This window comes from Acipenser ruthenus, chromosome 5 (assembly GCF_902713425.1).
Source record: "Acipenser ruthenus chromosome 5, fAciRut3.2 maternal haplotype, whole genome shotgun sequence".
NCBI lineage: Eukaryota > Metazoa > Chordata > Actinopteri > Acipenseriformes > Acipenseridae > Acipenser > Acipenser ruthenus.
This window is the reverse complement of record NC_081193.1, coordinates 57,554,016-57,567,745: the sequence shown is the minus strand read 5'-3', so window position 1 is coordinate 57,567,745 and position 13,730 is coordinate 57,554,016. Positions and strand designations below refer to the sequence as shown.

The window sequence follows — 13,730 nt, the reverse complement described above, 5'->3', positions numbered from 1 at the left end:
GGCCATAGGTTGTCACTCATAAATGGCTTCCTAACACTTTATTAAAAGCCTTTTTGCACTGTTTGGATGTCCTTCAATGCAAGTTTCTCAAGTATTAGTTCCTCCAAGTTAAATGACTACTATAAATGATCAGGCACTGCCAGTATGCATCAATTTTGATGCCACAGGGGATGTTTAGCTTTATGAAGTAATTTAAAATTATGGAGCTTTATGAATACCTTTTAATGCACAGATTAATATGTGGTATAGAGAACAACAATACAGCCTTTGTAAAGTCATCTAATACACAAATATGTAAATCTCCTTTTTCAGCAAGATACTGGAAATACTTAGCTAATCACAGGATTATTTTACAGTTACATTTTTTACAGATAGCCCAGCTGATTTTTCTACTGTTAGTGTAAGGACATTCAAAAAGTTTTACTTTCAAGTAGTAGACTAGGAGCTCATTGAGGGCTGGATCAGCATTTAGATTGACCAGGAAGCACTTGTCCTCTCCAACACGGATACCCGAGGACTGCAAGGAGATTCCCAGGCTTTCCAGCTGCTTTTGACGCTCCTGATTAGAAAACAAAATCCACATGACTACATCGTAGAATACATTCGTCTATTTAGAGTTTATACAACCACTGGGCTGTGTGGTCCAGTGGTTAAAGAAAAGGGCTTATAACCACGAGGTCCCTTGTTGAAATCCCACCTCAGCCACTGACTCATTGTGTGACCCTGAGCAAGTCACTTAACCTCCTTGTGCTCCGTCTTTCATTTGAGACGTAATTGTAAGCGACTCTGCAGCTGATGCATAGTTCACACACCCTAGTATCCAAGTCGCCTTGGATAAAGGCCTCTGCTAAAAACAAATAATAATAATAATAATAATAATAATAATAATAATAATAATAATAATAATAATAATAAATATTGCAAAATATGAAACTAGGAAAAAACATTCTGTTAAGCACTATTATTTAACACAACAGTGGCACAGGACCTGTGACAAAACATTTCACATTCTAGTAAAAGTAGGTATGTAAATAGTGAACTGTTTAAAACTACTCTGTTTGCAAGTACAAGTACAGAACAATGGTGTAAAACAACTTGGTTTACAGACAGGCTGGCTGGCTGTATGCCAGGCTGCATTACTGACCTGTGCAATAGACTCTGTTTTGCGTAGTTTCTCCTCCCAGGTTACCATCATCTCCTGGATTAGCTTCTCAGACTCCTCTAGACGATCTTTCAGTTCTGGAGCTTTCATTGACTGTTGGTTCAAGAAAAGAGTATTGAATGATTTTAGCAGAAAGTCATAGAGAGGCATATAAAACACATACACAAAGAGTTATTCCGTCTTTCACCTCAGCCTCTGTGAGTTGCTCGCGCAGTTTCTCCACTTCCTCACGCAGCTGTCGGGTGATCCTGGCATTGGGGTCCTCATTTACCACAGCGTGGTTGACTATGCTTTTGGCTCTGTCTGCATACCGTAAAGTAGACAGTGTTTCATCATAGTTATCAGCAGCTGGGCTAACTGTTGCCACCATCGCTGTCCTGCTGTTGCCACCAAGGCTGTCCTAGAAAGAGAAAGAGAAGGAGAAGGAGAAGAGCTCATTGGAATATAGTACAGAATATTGCTGTACCTGCTGCAATGTAATATATGGCAATACCAGTACATAACACTTAGATAAAGAAATGGCTATTCCCAGGAGCACAGTGCATAGGGAACGGCACATCTGATAGAATGGTTTGTAATCATACATTAAAATGGATATGAATCATAAAGTACAAGCAACACCAAAGTGGTTGCCTGTACATGAACTTGGCAAAGAATAACTGAATGTAGCCGTTTACCAAATATAAAAACATTAAGAACATAAGAAGAACATAAGAAAGTTTACAAACGAGAGGAGGCCATTCAGCCCATCTTGCTCGTTTGGATGTTAGTAGCTTACTGATCCCAGAATCTCATCAAGCAGCTTCTTGAAGGATCCCAAGGTGTCAGCTTCAACAACATTACTGGGGAGTTGGTTCCAGACCCTCACAATTCTCTGTGTAAAAAAGTGCCTCCTGTTTTCTGTTCTGAATGCCCCTTTACCTAATCTCCATTTGTGGCCCCTGTTCCTTGTTTCTTTTTTCAGGTCAAAAGTGTCCCCTGGGTCGACATTGTCAGTAGCTTTTAGGATTTTGAATGTTTGAATCAGATCGCTGCGTAGTCTTCTTTGTTCAAGACTGAATAGATTCAATTCTTTTAGCCTGTCTGCATACGACATGCCTTTTAAACCCAGGATAATTCTGGTTGCTCTTCTTTGCACTCTTTCTAGAGTAGCAATATCCTTTTTGTAACGAGGTGACCAGAACTGAACACAATATTCTAGGTGAGGTCTTACAAATGCATTGTAAAGTTTTAACATTACTTCCCTTGATTTAAATTCAACACTTCTCACAATATATCCGTGCATCTTCTTGGCCTTTTTTATAGCTTCCCCACATTGTCTAGATGAAGACATTTCTGAGTTAACATAAACTCCTAGGTCTTTTTCATAGTTCCCTTCTTCAATTTCAGTATCTCCCATGTGATATTTATAATGCACATTTGTTTTGCCTGTGTGCAATACTGTACACTTTTCTCTATTAAATGTCATTTGCCATGTGTCTGCCCAGTTCTGAATGCTATCTAGATCATTTTGAATGACCTTTGCTGCTGCAATAGTGTTTGCCACTCCTCCTATATTTTTGTGTCATCTGCAAATTTAACAACTATACCAGAATCTAAATCATTAATGTAGATTAGGAATAGCAGAGGGCCTAATACTGATCCCTGTGGTACACCTCTGGTTACCTCGCTCCATTTTGAGGTTTCTCCTCTAATCAGTACTTTCTGTTTTCTACATGTTAACCACAACCTAATCCATGTACATGCATTTCCTTGAATCCCTATTGCGTTCAGTTTGAGAATTAATCTTTTATGCGGGACTTTGTCAAAAGCTTTCTGGAAATCTAAATAAACCATGTCGTATGCTTTGCAATTATCCATTGTCAATGTTGCATCCTCAAAAAAGTCAAGCAGGTTAGTTAGACATGATCTCCCTTTCCTAAAACCATGCTGACTGACTGTCTCCCAGGATATTGTTCCCATATAGATAGCTTTCCATTTTAGATCTTATTATAGTTTCCATAAGTTTACATATAATAGAAGTCAGGCTTATTGGTCTGTAGTTACCTGGTTCGGTTTTGTCTCCCTTTTTGTGGATCGGTATTACGTTTGCAATTTTCCAGTCTGTCGGTACAACCCCTGTGTCAAGAGACTGTTGCATGATCTTGGTTAGCGGTTTGTAAATAACTTCTTTCATTTCTTTGAGTACTATTGGGAGGATCTCATCCGGCCCAGGGGATTTGTTTATTTTAAGAGCTCCTAGTCCCTTTAACACTTCTGCCTGTTATGCTAAAGTTATTTAAAACTGGATAGGAACAGGTCTACATGTGGGGCATGTTGTCCGTGTCCTCCTTTGGAAAAACCTGTGAAAAGTAATCATTTAATATATTTGCTATTTTTCTTTCTTCATCTATGATTTTGCCATTTGTGTCTCAGACATTTAACCTCCTCTTTGAATGTTCTCTTGCTGTTATAATATTGGAAAAACATTTTGGAATTGGTTTTAGCCCCCTTAGCAATATTAATTTCTCTCTCTCTCTTGACCTTTCCAACTTCCTTTTTGACTTGTCTGCAGTTCCAAATACTCTTTCTGTGTACTTTGTTTTTGGTCCCTTTTAACCCTTTGCGGTCCGTTGTCGGACCTGGTCCGACATTGCAATTATTCCTATCAGGTCCAATGTCGGACCCTGTCCGACATCATCAAAAAAACGCAAAAAACGGGTTTCTAGTCGTTTTTTCTCCGGAAAAAGCAGAGAAAACCATTCAATGGCCGAGTGGGAGCGACAGGAGCCGAGACAAGCCGATAAAAATAAATAAATAAATAAAAAGGCGTATCTCATGAATAGTCATACATGGCCCTGGCATTACATAGGGGCGGTCATAAGGAAACAAGCTGGCTGTTATTGAATCAGCGCATAGAGACTATCACGGACATTTGCAGAGCTTTTTTGATATGTTATAGTAATAAAATAATGACTTGGTTCGCATTATTGAGGAGTTTGGTGATAAAACGAGTGATCAGGAGATGATCGATCGGTATGTACGACTATTATTATTATTTATTTCTTAGCATATGTGAAAGCGATAGCGAACGAAAGGGTGGGGCGGGGCTGGAGATGCCTAGTGAGTGCTTTGTTGATATGCAGGGCCTTTTTGAAAACGTTTGACTGTGGGGAAAAAAAAAACACTTTTAAACAGCGCGTCTAAAATTAACTGCGTGTGTGAAAATAAATTGGACCTGACGTGCTCGACATCATTATAGCAACGGGTTTCTAGTCGTTTTTTCTCCAGAAAAAGCCGAGAAAACCATTCAATTGCCGAATGGGAGCGACAGGAGCCGAGACAAGTCGAAAAAAAAAAAAAAAAAAAAAAAAGGCTTATCTTATGAATAGTCATACATGGTATCAGATAACGGGGCGGTCGTAAGTAAACAAGCTGGCTGACTGAATCAGCGCACAGAGAACACAGACATTTGCAGAGCTTTTTTTAGATGTTATAGTAATAAAATAATGACTTGGATCGCATTATTGAGGAGTTTGGTGATAAAACGAGTGATCAGGAGATGATCGATCGGTATGTACGACTATTATTATTATTATTTATTATTATTATTATTATTATTATTATTATTATTATTATTAATTTCTTACATATGTGAAAGCTATAGCGAACGAAAGGGTGGGGCGGGGCTGGAGATGCCTAGTGAGTGCTTTGTTCATATGCAGGGCTATTTAAACCCGTTTGACTGAGAAAAAATACTTTTAAACAGCGCGTCTAAAATTAACTGCGTGTGTGAAAATTAATTAGACCTGACGTGCCTGACACACATTTGATAAATGGACCGCAAAGGGTTAAAGTTGGTTGTGGCCACTTGGCCACCAAGCTGGTAAGGGATTTCTGCTGCCCTGTTTGCAGGATTATCTGAACCCTGCATTGACCTCTTGTCTACTAAAACATGGCTGTCATACTGAGGTCATGTAATGACCTCAGTAATGAAGCTACTGCACTAACAAGTAACTACGATGCAATAGGTGTTACAGAAACTTGGTTGTCTGAGAGTGATGGAGAAGAATATAATATTAGTGGGTACACACTCCTCAATAATGCGATCCAAGTCATTATTTTATTACTATAACATATCAAAAAAGCTCTGCAAATGTCCGTGATAGTCTCTGTGCGCTGATTCAATAACAGCCAGCTTGTTTCCTTATGACCGCCCCTATGTAATGCCAGGGCCATGTATGACTATTCATGAGATACGCCTTTTTATTTATTTATTTATTTTTATCGGCTTGTCTCGGCTCCTGTCGCTCCCACTCGGCCATTGAATGGTTTTCTCAGCTTTTTCCGGAGAAAAAACGACTAGAAACCCGTTTTTTGCGTTTTTTTGATGATGTCGGACAGGGTCCGACAAAGGACCTGTGAGGAATAATTGCAATGTCGGACCCAGTCCGACAATGGACCGCAAAGGGTTAATCTGGTCGCCAAGTCAATATTTTTTGTGGCCAAAAATTAAAAAATTAAACAAAAACAAATTAAAATGTAACCATACTTGGAAATGTCATTAAAAACACCTGTCTAACAATACTACTCTCCATCCATTAAAATATTACAGTCGACGCCTCAGGAGAAGTAATAATATCCCGAACAAGCGTCTGTCCCAATTACACGAGAGGCATTTGAGACTACCTTAGGTCACACTTTTTGTTTCTAAATAAAGAAAGAATTATATTGCAATTAAACGTTAAATACATAATTTAAAGTACGAGTCAATTGTTATTTTTTATTCCTAAACAAAATTAACAGAATAATTTGCGGCGAATGCCTGTGCGATTAACTAAATAACTGCTTATAATTGAAGAGAAAGACGTTGCCTTAAACTCACTAAACTGCAATTTGTCCTTATTATTACTTGCAGACAAAAATTAAATATCTAGCATTTACTATATTACACTACAAACAAAGGAAAGGGAGGAAAATAATACTTTTACATAATAACGTTACAATTATTTAGTAATAATTACTTTTTACAGGTTTTTACAAAGGAGGACACGGACATGCCCCACATGTTGACCTGTTCCTATCCAATTTTAAATAACTTTAGCATAACAGAGGCAAAAGTGTAAAAGGGACTAGGAGCTCTTAAAATAAACAAATCCCCTAGGCCGGATGAGATCCTCCCAATAGTACTCAAAGAAATGAAAGAAGTTATTTACAAACCGCTAACCAAGATCATGCAACAGTCTCTTGACACAGGGGTTGTACCGACAGACTGGAAAATTGCAAACGTAATACCGATCCACAAAAAGGGAGACAAAACCGAACCAGGTAACTACAGACCAATAAGCCTGACTTCTATTATATGTAAACTTATGGAAACTATAATAAGATCTAAAATGGAAAGTTACCTATATGGGAACAATATCCTGGGAGACAGTCAGTCAGCATGGTTTTAGGAAAGGGAGATCGTGTCTAACTAACCTGCTTGACTTTGAGGATGCAACATTGACAATGGATAATTGCAAAGCATACGACATGGTTTATTTAGATTTCCAGAAAGCTTTTGACAAAGTCCAGCATAAAAGATTAATTCTCAAACTGAACGCAGTAGGGATTCAAGGAAATGCATGCACATGGATTAGGGAGTGGTTAACATGTAGAAAACCTCAAAATGGATCGAGGTAACCAGTGGTGTACCACAGGGATCAGTATTAGGTCCTCTGCTATTCCTAATCTACATTAATGATTTAGATTCTGGTATAGTAAGCAAACTTGTTACATTTGCAGACAACACAAAAATAGGAGGAGTGGCAAACACTGTTGCAGCAGCAAAGGTCATTCAAAATGATCTAGACAGCATTCAGAACTGGGCAGACACATGGCAAATGACATTTAATAGAGAAAAGTGTAAAGTATTGCATGCAGGCAATAAAAATGTGCATTATAAATATCATATGGGAGATACTGAAATTGAAGAAGGGAACTATGAAAAAGACCTAGGAGTTGATGTTGCCTCAGAAATGTCTTCATCTAGACAATATGGGGAAGCTATAAAAAAGGCCAACAAGTTGCTTGGATATATTGTGAAAAGTGTTGAATTTAAATCAAAGGATGTAATGTTAAAACTTTACAATGCATTAGTAAGACCTCATCTAGAATACTGTGTTCAGTTCTGGTCACCTCGTTACAAAAAGGATATTGCTGCTCTAGAAAGAGTGCAAAGAAGAGCAACAAGAATTATCCCGGGTTTAAAAGGCATGTCGTATGCAGACAGGCTAAAAGAATTGAATCTATTCAGTCTTGAACAAAGAAGACTACGTGGTGATCTGATTTAAACATTCAAAATCCTAAAAGGTATAGACAATGTCAACCCAGGGGACTTTTTTGACCTGAAAAAAGAAACAAGGACCAGGGGTCATAAATGGAGATTAGATAAATGGGGCATTCAGAACAGAAAACAGGAGGCACTTTTTTACACAGAGAATTGTGAGGGTCTGGAACCAACTCCCCAGTAATGTTGTTGAAGCTGACACCCTGGGATCCTTCAAGAAGCTGCTTGATGAGATTCTGGGATCAATAAGCTAACAACCAAACGAGCAAGATGGCTGAATGGCCTCCTCTCATTTGTAAACTTTCTTATGTTCTTATGTAGCAACCATTTTCCTTTGGACCCATGTTAAACATAATACAGCTTTTTAGTGCCTGCGTCACAGGTGCATCTGTCCATACAGATCATTACGTTACTGTATGCGGTATCTCTAGACACAAAAAAAAAAAAAATTCACTACATCAATCCCGGCATTTCTATGATCTATTCCCTAGCTACCACATTCAGTGGCAAACTGATCACTTAATGTGCAAGTATTTAATTATTATGTAAATAGGTAAGCTTCACAGCCTACAGCTACTGTACAATCAGAAAAGTTTGTTTTACTTTCGGTGTGTTTGTCCTGGCATTACAGGACAGCACAAATAAAATGAAAGATAATAAAATAAATTTAAAAAAAAATGCAGATTTTCATACCTTTTGAACATAAAGTTTAACAATTCATCTTTTTTCTTCTGTCCTCGTAGAAGTTTTTTTGGTTTGTTTTTTATTTACATGTTATTTCTGATACAGCATGTTGTACATTGAGAGGTTTCCTGGCTTTATGGAGCGCCTGCTATCACACATTTTACAATAGTTGCGTTGGTAAAGTTGAGTGCTTTCACTTCAGTGAAAAAGCAGACACGTCAACAAAAATCACATATATTGCAAGTCACATGACAAAATCCCAGCCTTAATAATAATAATAATAATAATAATAATAATAATATTCAAACAGGTAGGCCAGGCATCTCTTTTTACAATTTAATGTAAAGTTGTGTGGATATGTGAATTTGAATACTTTACGTTATTTAGTAATACTTGACTAGTAATACTTGATTGTGGGTTAATTTAGCATTCAAAATAGGACTTGTGGCAATGTTTGGGTTTATGTACATTAGTATAGTATGTAGAGGAGAGTAGCGTTTGATTCAAGTACTTTGAAACTGTAATGCTTAAGTACTTGTCTTGAGCAACAATACATCTCAGAAATCCCACCGCTACTGTCAAAGACCGCAAACATTAAGATCTCTGAGGCAGACTTTTTAGTATCAGTCACAGTGCTCTTTAAAATTCCAAAATATTGTGCTGTTTTATCCCTGGTAATTACCTTTTCCAGAAGTGAAAGATTTGCAACTTTTTTTCAATTGTAAACACAACTGGGGCAGCAGTTTGGAGTAGTGGTTAGGGCTCTGGACTCTTGACCAGAAGGTTGTGGGTTCAATCCCCAGTGGGGGACACTGCTGTTGTACCCTTGAGCAAGGTACTTTACCTAGATTGCTCCAGTAAAAACCCAACTGTATAAATGGGTAATTGTATGTAAAAATAATGTGATATCCGTATAATGTGAAATAATGTGATATCTTGTAACAATTGTAAGTCGCCCTGGATAAGGGCGTCTGCTAAGAAATAAATAATAATAATAATAATAATAACAACTCGCTTTCGAGTTCGTGATGTACAGTGGGTGATGTTCATCTCTTTTTTATTATTTATTTTTTTAAACCGTATAATTTTGGGCAAAGTTATTTGTAACAAAAACCTACAAAAAAATGTAATCAGTTCCTGTTTTTTTGTTGTTAAATGAACCTTTAAGAAACACACTATTCTAAAAACATTACACTATCCGAAAATGTGTTCAATGTATATAGTTATATCTTCACTAGCAACTTTAATTACAACCATAAATAAACATTTCAATATTAACTTTGATGTGTACGTGTTTATGTATTTATTTTTTTAATTTGTAGTTAAGTCTCTGCGATGTTAAAATGTTGTTTGCTTATTTATGATTTATTTGCTTAGAAAATGCTAACCAGGGCTGTCAGTATCAGAATGTAATATAAAAAGAGTGTGTGTGCGTATGTAGATATGGTTTAAACACTGACATTGCAAAGAGTTTAAACGTTCATAAACATTTAACAAAAGCACATTCCTAACCCCGCCCCTGTGTATTGTATTGTTTTGTATTATTATTACTTGAATGTATTGTTTAAGTGTGTAAAAACACGATTTTAAAATTTCCCATCCATGCTAAACTCGTGCAGACGTGACTGTCTCCAAATTGATTGATTTATTACTAATTTGGAGATAGTCACATGTATAGACACCCGCAGCTTTGGCTGATCGAGGTTGGTGTGTTCAGAGGCAGAATGGGAGTTGTGAGTAGAAGAGAAACCTAAAGTGAAACCTAAAGTAAACAATTGCTACACGTGCTGGGAATGAACCAGCACAATACTTGTTTGTTCTGTGTCTGTTTTGTCTGTTTATTTTGGCCACTGTGCCGTTTTGTTTTGTTCAAACCTTTTATTTGTTCATTTATAATAAACCGCTCATCAGCGCTTCACCTCACCCTAGTCTGTGTATGTCAACTTCTGGGTCTGACGTCAACACCAGCCAGCCTGTTCACATATAGTGTTAGAAAGTGGAAAACAGCGCTCCCATAGACTCAGGCCAGCGAACAGTACTGCGGGTGAATTCTTTTGAACAATTTTCTTGTGTGTTTTGGAGGAATTCCCCCTCCCCCTCCCCCTCCCCAGTTATTATTGAAACATATTAAATGAGGTTCAAATTAGTCACAAAACATATTAACATGTACTAATCATAGGCATCAATTGGATTATTAAATTAATGTTAAGTACAAAAGTTAGTACAGGGGCTCCCGAGTGGCGCATCCAGTGAAAACGCTTGCGTAGAGTGCAGGATGCGCCCTATAGTCTGGATGTCGCGAGTTCGAGTCCAGGCTATTCCTTTGCCGACCGAGGACGGGAGCTCCCAGGGGGCGGCACTCAATTGGCCGAGCACCGCCCGGGTGCATGGAGGGTTATGTCAGCCAGGGTTTCCTCGGCTCACCGCACACCAGCGACCCCTGTGGTCTGGCCGGGCGCCTGCGGGCTTGCCTGTAAGCTGCCCAAGAGCTGCGTTGTCCTCTGACGCTGTAGCTCTTGGGTGGCTGCATGGTGAGTCCGCAGTGTGAAAAAAAGCGGTCGGCTGATGGCACATGCTTCGGAGGACAGTGTGTGTTCGTCTTCGCCCTCCCGAGTCAGCGCAGGGGTGGTAGCGGTGAGCTAAGCATAATAAAATAATTGGCCATTTCAAATTGGGAGAAAAAAATAATAAATAATTGTCAACGACTAAATTTAAACAAAAAAAAAAAAAGTTAGTACAAAAACATTTATTAAAAAAAAAAAACACACACACACACCTGCATGTCAAAACCTAGCCCATAGTACAAATGCATTCATTACAACAAGCAAAAAACAACATTATATGAACAAACTTAAATATCCCAAAATCATGTATGTATTTATTTATTTATTTAAATACTGAATTTTGATCACCCATTAGTAATATTCAAAGTTGATGGAATTTTGCGAGGCAGGAAGACTCCGACACGTTCAGCTTGTTCGATGTGGAACCGATTTTAGCCTTTTGGCTGACAGTGATTTGGGCAGTAGTTACATCATATGTAATAAACGAACATTAATATTATAATATAATAATATCTTTATTTTTATATAGCGCCTTTCATCAGCATCACAAAGCGCTTTACAGAGGTAGGCTGTGAACTGTGCATTGTGCACTATATGCAGAGTCACTTACAATAGGACATTGGTTTAACATCTCATCCGCAGGATGGAGCACAAGGAGGTTAAGTGACTTGCTCAGGGTCACACAGTGAGTCAGTCAGTGGCAGAGGTGGGATTTGAACCGGTGACCTTCTGGTTCCAAGCCCTGGACTTTAACCACATCTAATATTAAAACACATCTCGGTATACAATACAGACTATTGCAGCTCAACCTGGATACAGTGCAACAAAAAACGAATGCCAGGTAACTAAATGCAGTAAAAATAAAACTTCTGATATCTGTGCCCAGTGTGAAAGAGCAGTATGCGGTAAATGCACACCAGTTGATAAGCGTTACATCTGTGTGGATTGTGCTAATATGGGGGCTACTTTGAAGTATGTTTCCCTGAATGCGCATTCCTGTTACACAATGGGAACTGAGTTATTTTCCTTATGTTATTTTTAAAAATAATTATTTCGATTTTACAATTGTGTATGTAGGCCTACATATAACCAGTTTATAGCGGGTTACACAATATTTTCTTTTGAAATGTTTATTTTATTATAGTTTTTCATTTTTTGAAGTCGTGCTATGCAGTAGGCTAATGTGTAAATAATGACTTTGTTTTCACAATTTTGTATGTACATGTAGCAGTTTACATCTGTTTGCACAATATCTTGTTTTGAAATGTTTATTTTATTATACTTTCATTTTTTTACGTCATGTATATGCACCAATTTCGAAAATAACGCCTTATGTTTATTTTATCATCATTTAAATACAATGTTCCTGCTATGCAAATGTTAGATATGATGTTCATGAATAAAACTTTTGAGTTGTATCTGATAGTTTGTGTTTCATTTTCATATCAAAGCTGTTTAAAATGTACTTGTCAAAATGACTACTGCCGGCGGTTCTAGTGTTAATTTTGGATTTTGTCTCAATCCCCCCCCCCCCCCCCAAAAAACAAAAATTAAATAAAACAATAATTGATGCAAAAGTTGTGGCCTTAACTGTACCATCTCAGCAAAAGAAAAAAAAAAGTAAAAACATAATAGTTTTCAAGCGAGGACGTTTAAATTTTACTATAACCATTAGAATATTCAATATATAAAATGTAATATACTGTTAATATTTTGTTCGCACTCATGAACAAAAACGAATAAACTGTTTAAAAAAGTAGAATATTAAAAAAAAAAAAAAAAAGGTTTACCAATTTTCGATCTGATTTTTGGCGTGCTAGGCAAACGTGCTAACCTCTACAAGACTGGTTCCAGCTTGATGCCCGCCCCTTATTATTAGTCAATGATGTTTTTTTTTGGTTTTCACTGGAAAACCCATTCCACTAGAGGGAGAACAGAGGAACAAAATGAGGGGTCTCTTGTATTTCTAACTCGAACGGAGGCCGAGATATCAGGAGTTGAAATGTAAACAAAAATCTCCCGAGGACTCGGCCGTGGCTGTCCAAAATCTTTTTTTGCTTGAATACATATTTTTTTTGCAAGAACGAAAGACCCTCACGACAAAACAAATTCTAAATTCCTTTTTCGCGAGTACTTCTGTTTTCGCCAGAACAGCTGCTTTTTTCATGAGAACAATTCCTTTTTCGTCAGACGAGTGGCGAAAAGATTTTAAAAAGATCAAATAAACACATTTCCGACTCAAAAAATGAAAAGACAATGTTAGTCAATCTTATGGAGTCCCAATTATAAACAGACATATGGTTTACTAAAGATATATGATCCAGGCAAAAATGTCAGCCCCACATTTGATTTATTTCTGACGAAAGATTAGATCCTCATGAAAAATATTTGTCGTGAGCCCAATTCCTTTTGAGATCAAACATTTAACTAAGAGCTGTACTGAGCATGCTCAAAACCAAAATTTGAAATAAATTAATATAGGGCTCTTCCGATTAACAGATTAAAATCAGACCACTTAATCAACTAAAGAGTTGATCGCCGATTTTTTTTTATTTATTTATTTATTTTTTACAATTTAATCAAGCACAATCATTTTTTCTATCTGGACATTATAGGGTTAAAATCCAAAGTAACTAAGACGTGGGAAATTACGCAAGTCGTTACAAACGGTATCACATGGAGATAGCTGGAGAAAACCGAAAATGGAGGGTTAAGAACCGTTAAAGGGAAAACTCATCTCTCTCATTATATATATATATATATATATATATATATATATACACACACATACATACACACACACACACAGTACTATGCAAAAGTTTTAGGCAGGTGTGAAAAAATCCTGTAAAGTAAGAATGCTTTCAAAAATAGACATGTTAATAAATTATATTTATCAATTAACTAAATGCAAAGTGAGTGAACAGAAGAAAAATCAAAATCAAATCCATATTTGGTGTGACCACCCTTTGCCTTCAAAACAGCATCAATTCTTCTAGGTACGCTTGCA

General features: G+C 37.2%; 1 protein-coding gene across 2 annotated transcripts in view; it reads right to left on the bottom strand.

Annotated features, from left to right (window-relative positions):
• Positions 1 to 13,730, bottom strand: part of LOC117402745 (kinesin-like protein KIF13B) — a 168,505-nt gene that overhangs the window by 102,602 nt on the left and 52,173 nt on the right. For both annotated transcript variants that reach the window (XM_034004173.3, XM_059024751.1), the window contains 3 exons: positions 1,350 to 1,562; positions 1,145 to 1,255; positions 425 to 559 (listed from right to left, as the gene is read on the bottom strand). In XM_034004173.3, coding sequence (XP_033860064.3) covers positions 425 to 559; positions 1,145 to 1,255; positions 1,350 to 1,562 — 459 coding nt within the window. The remainder of the gene's footprint in view (positions 1 to 424; positions 560 to 1,144; positions 1,256 to 1,349; positions 1,563 to 13,730) is intronic.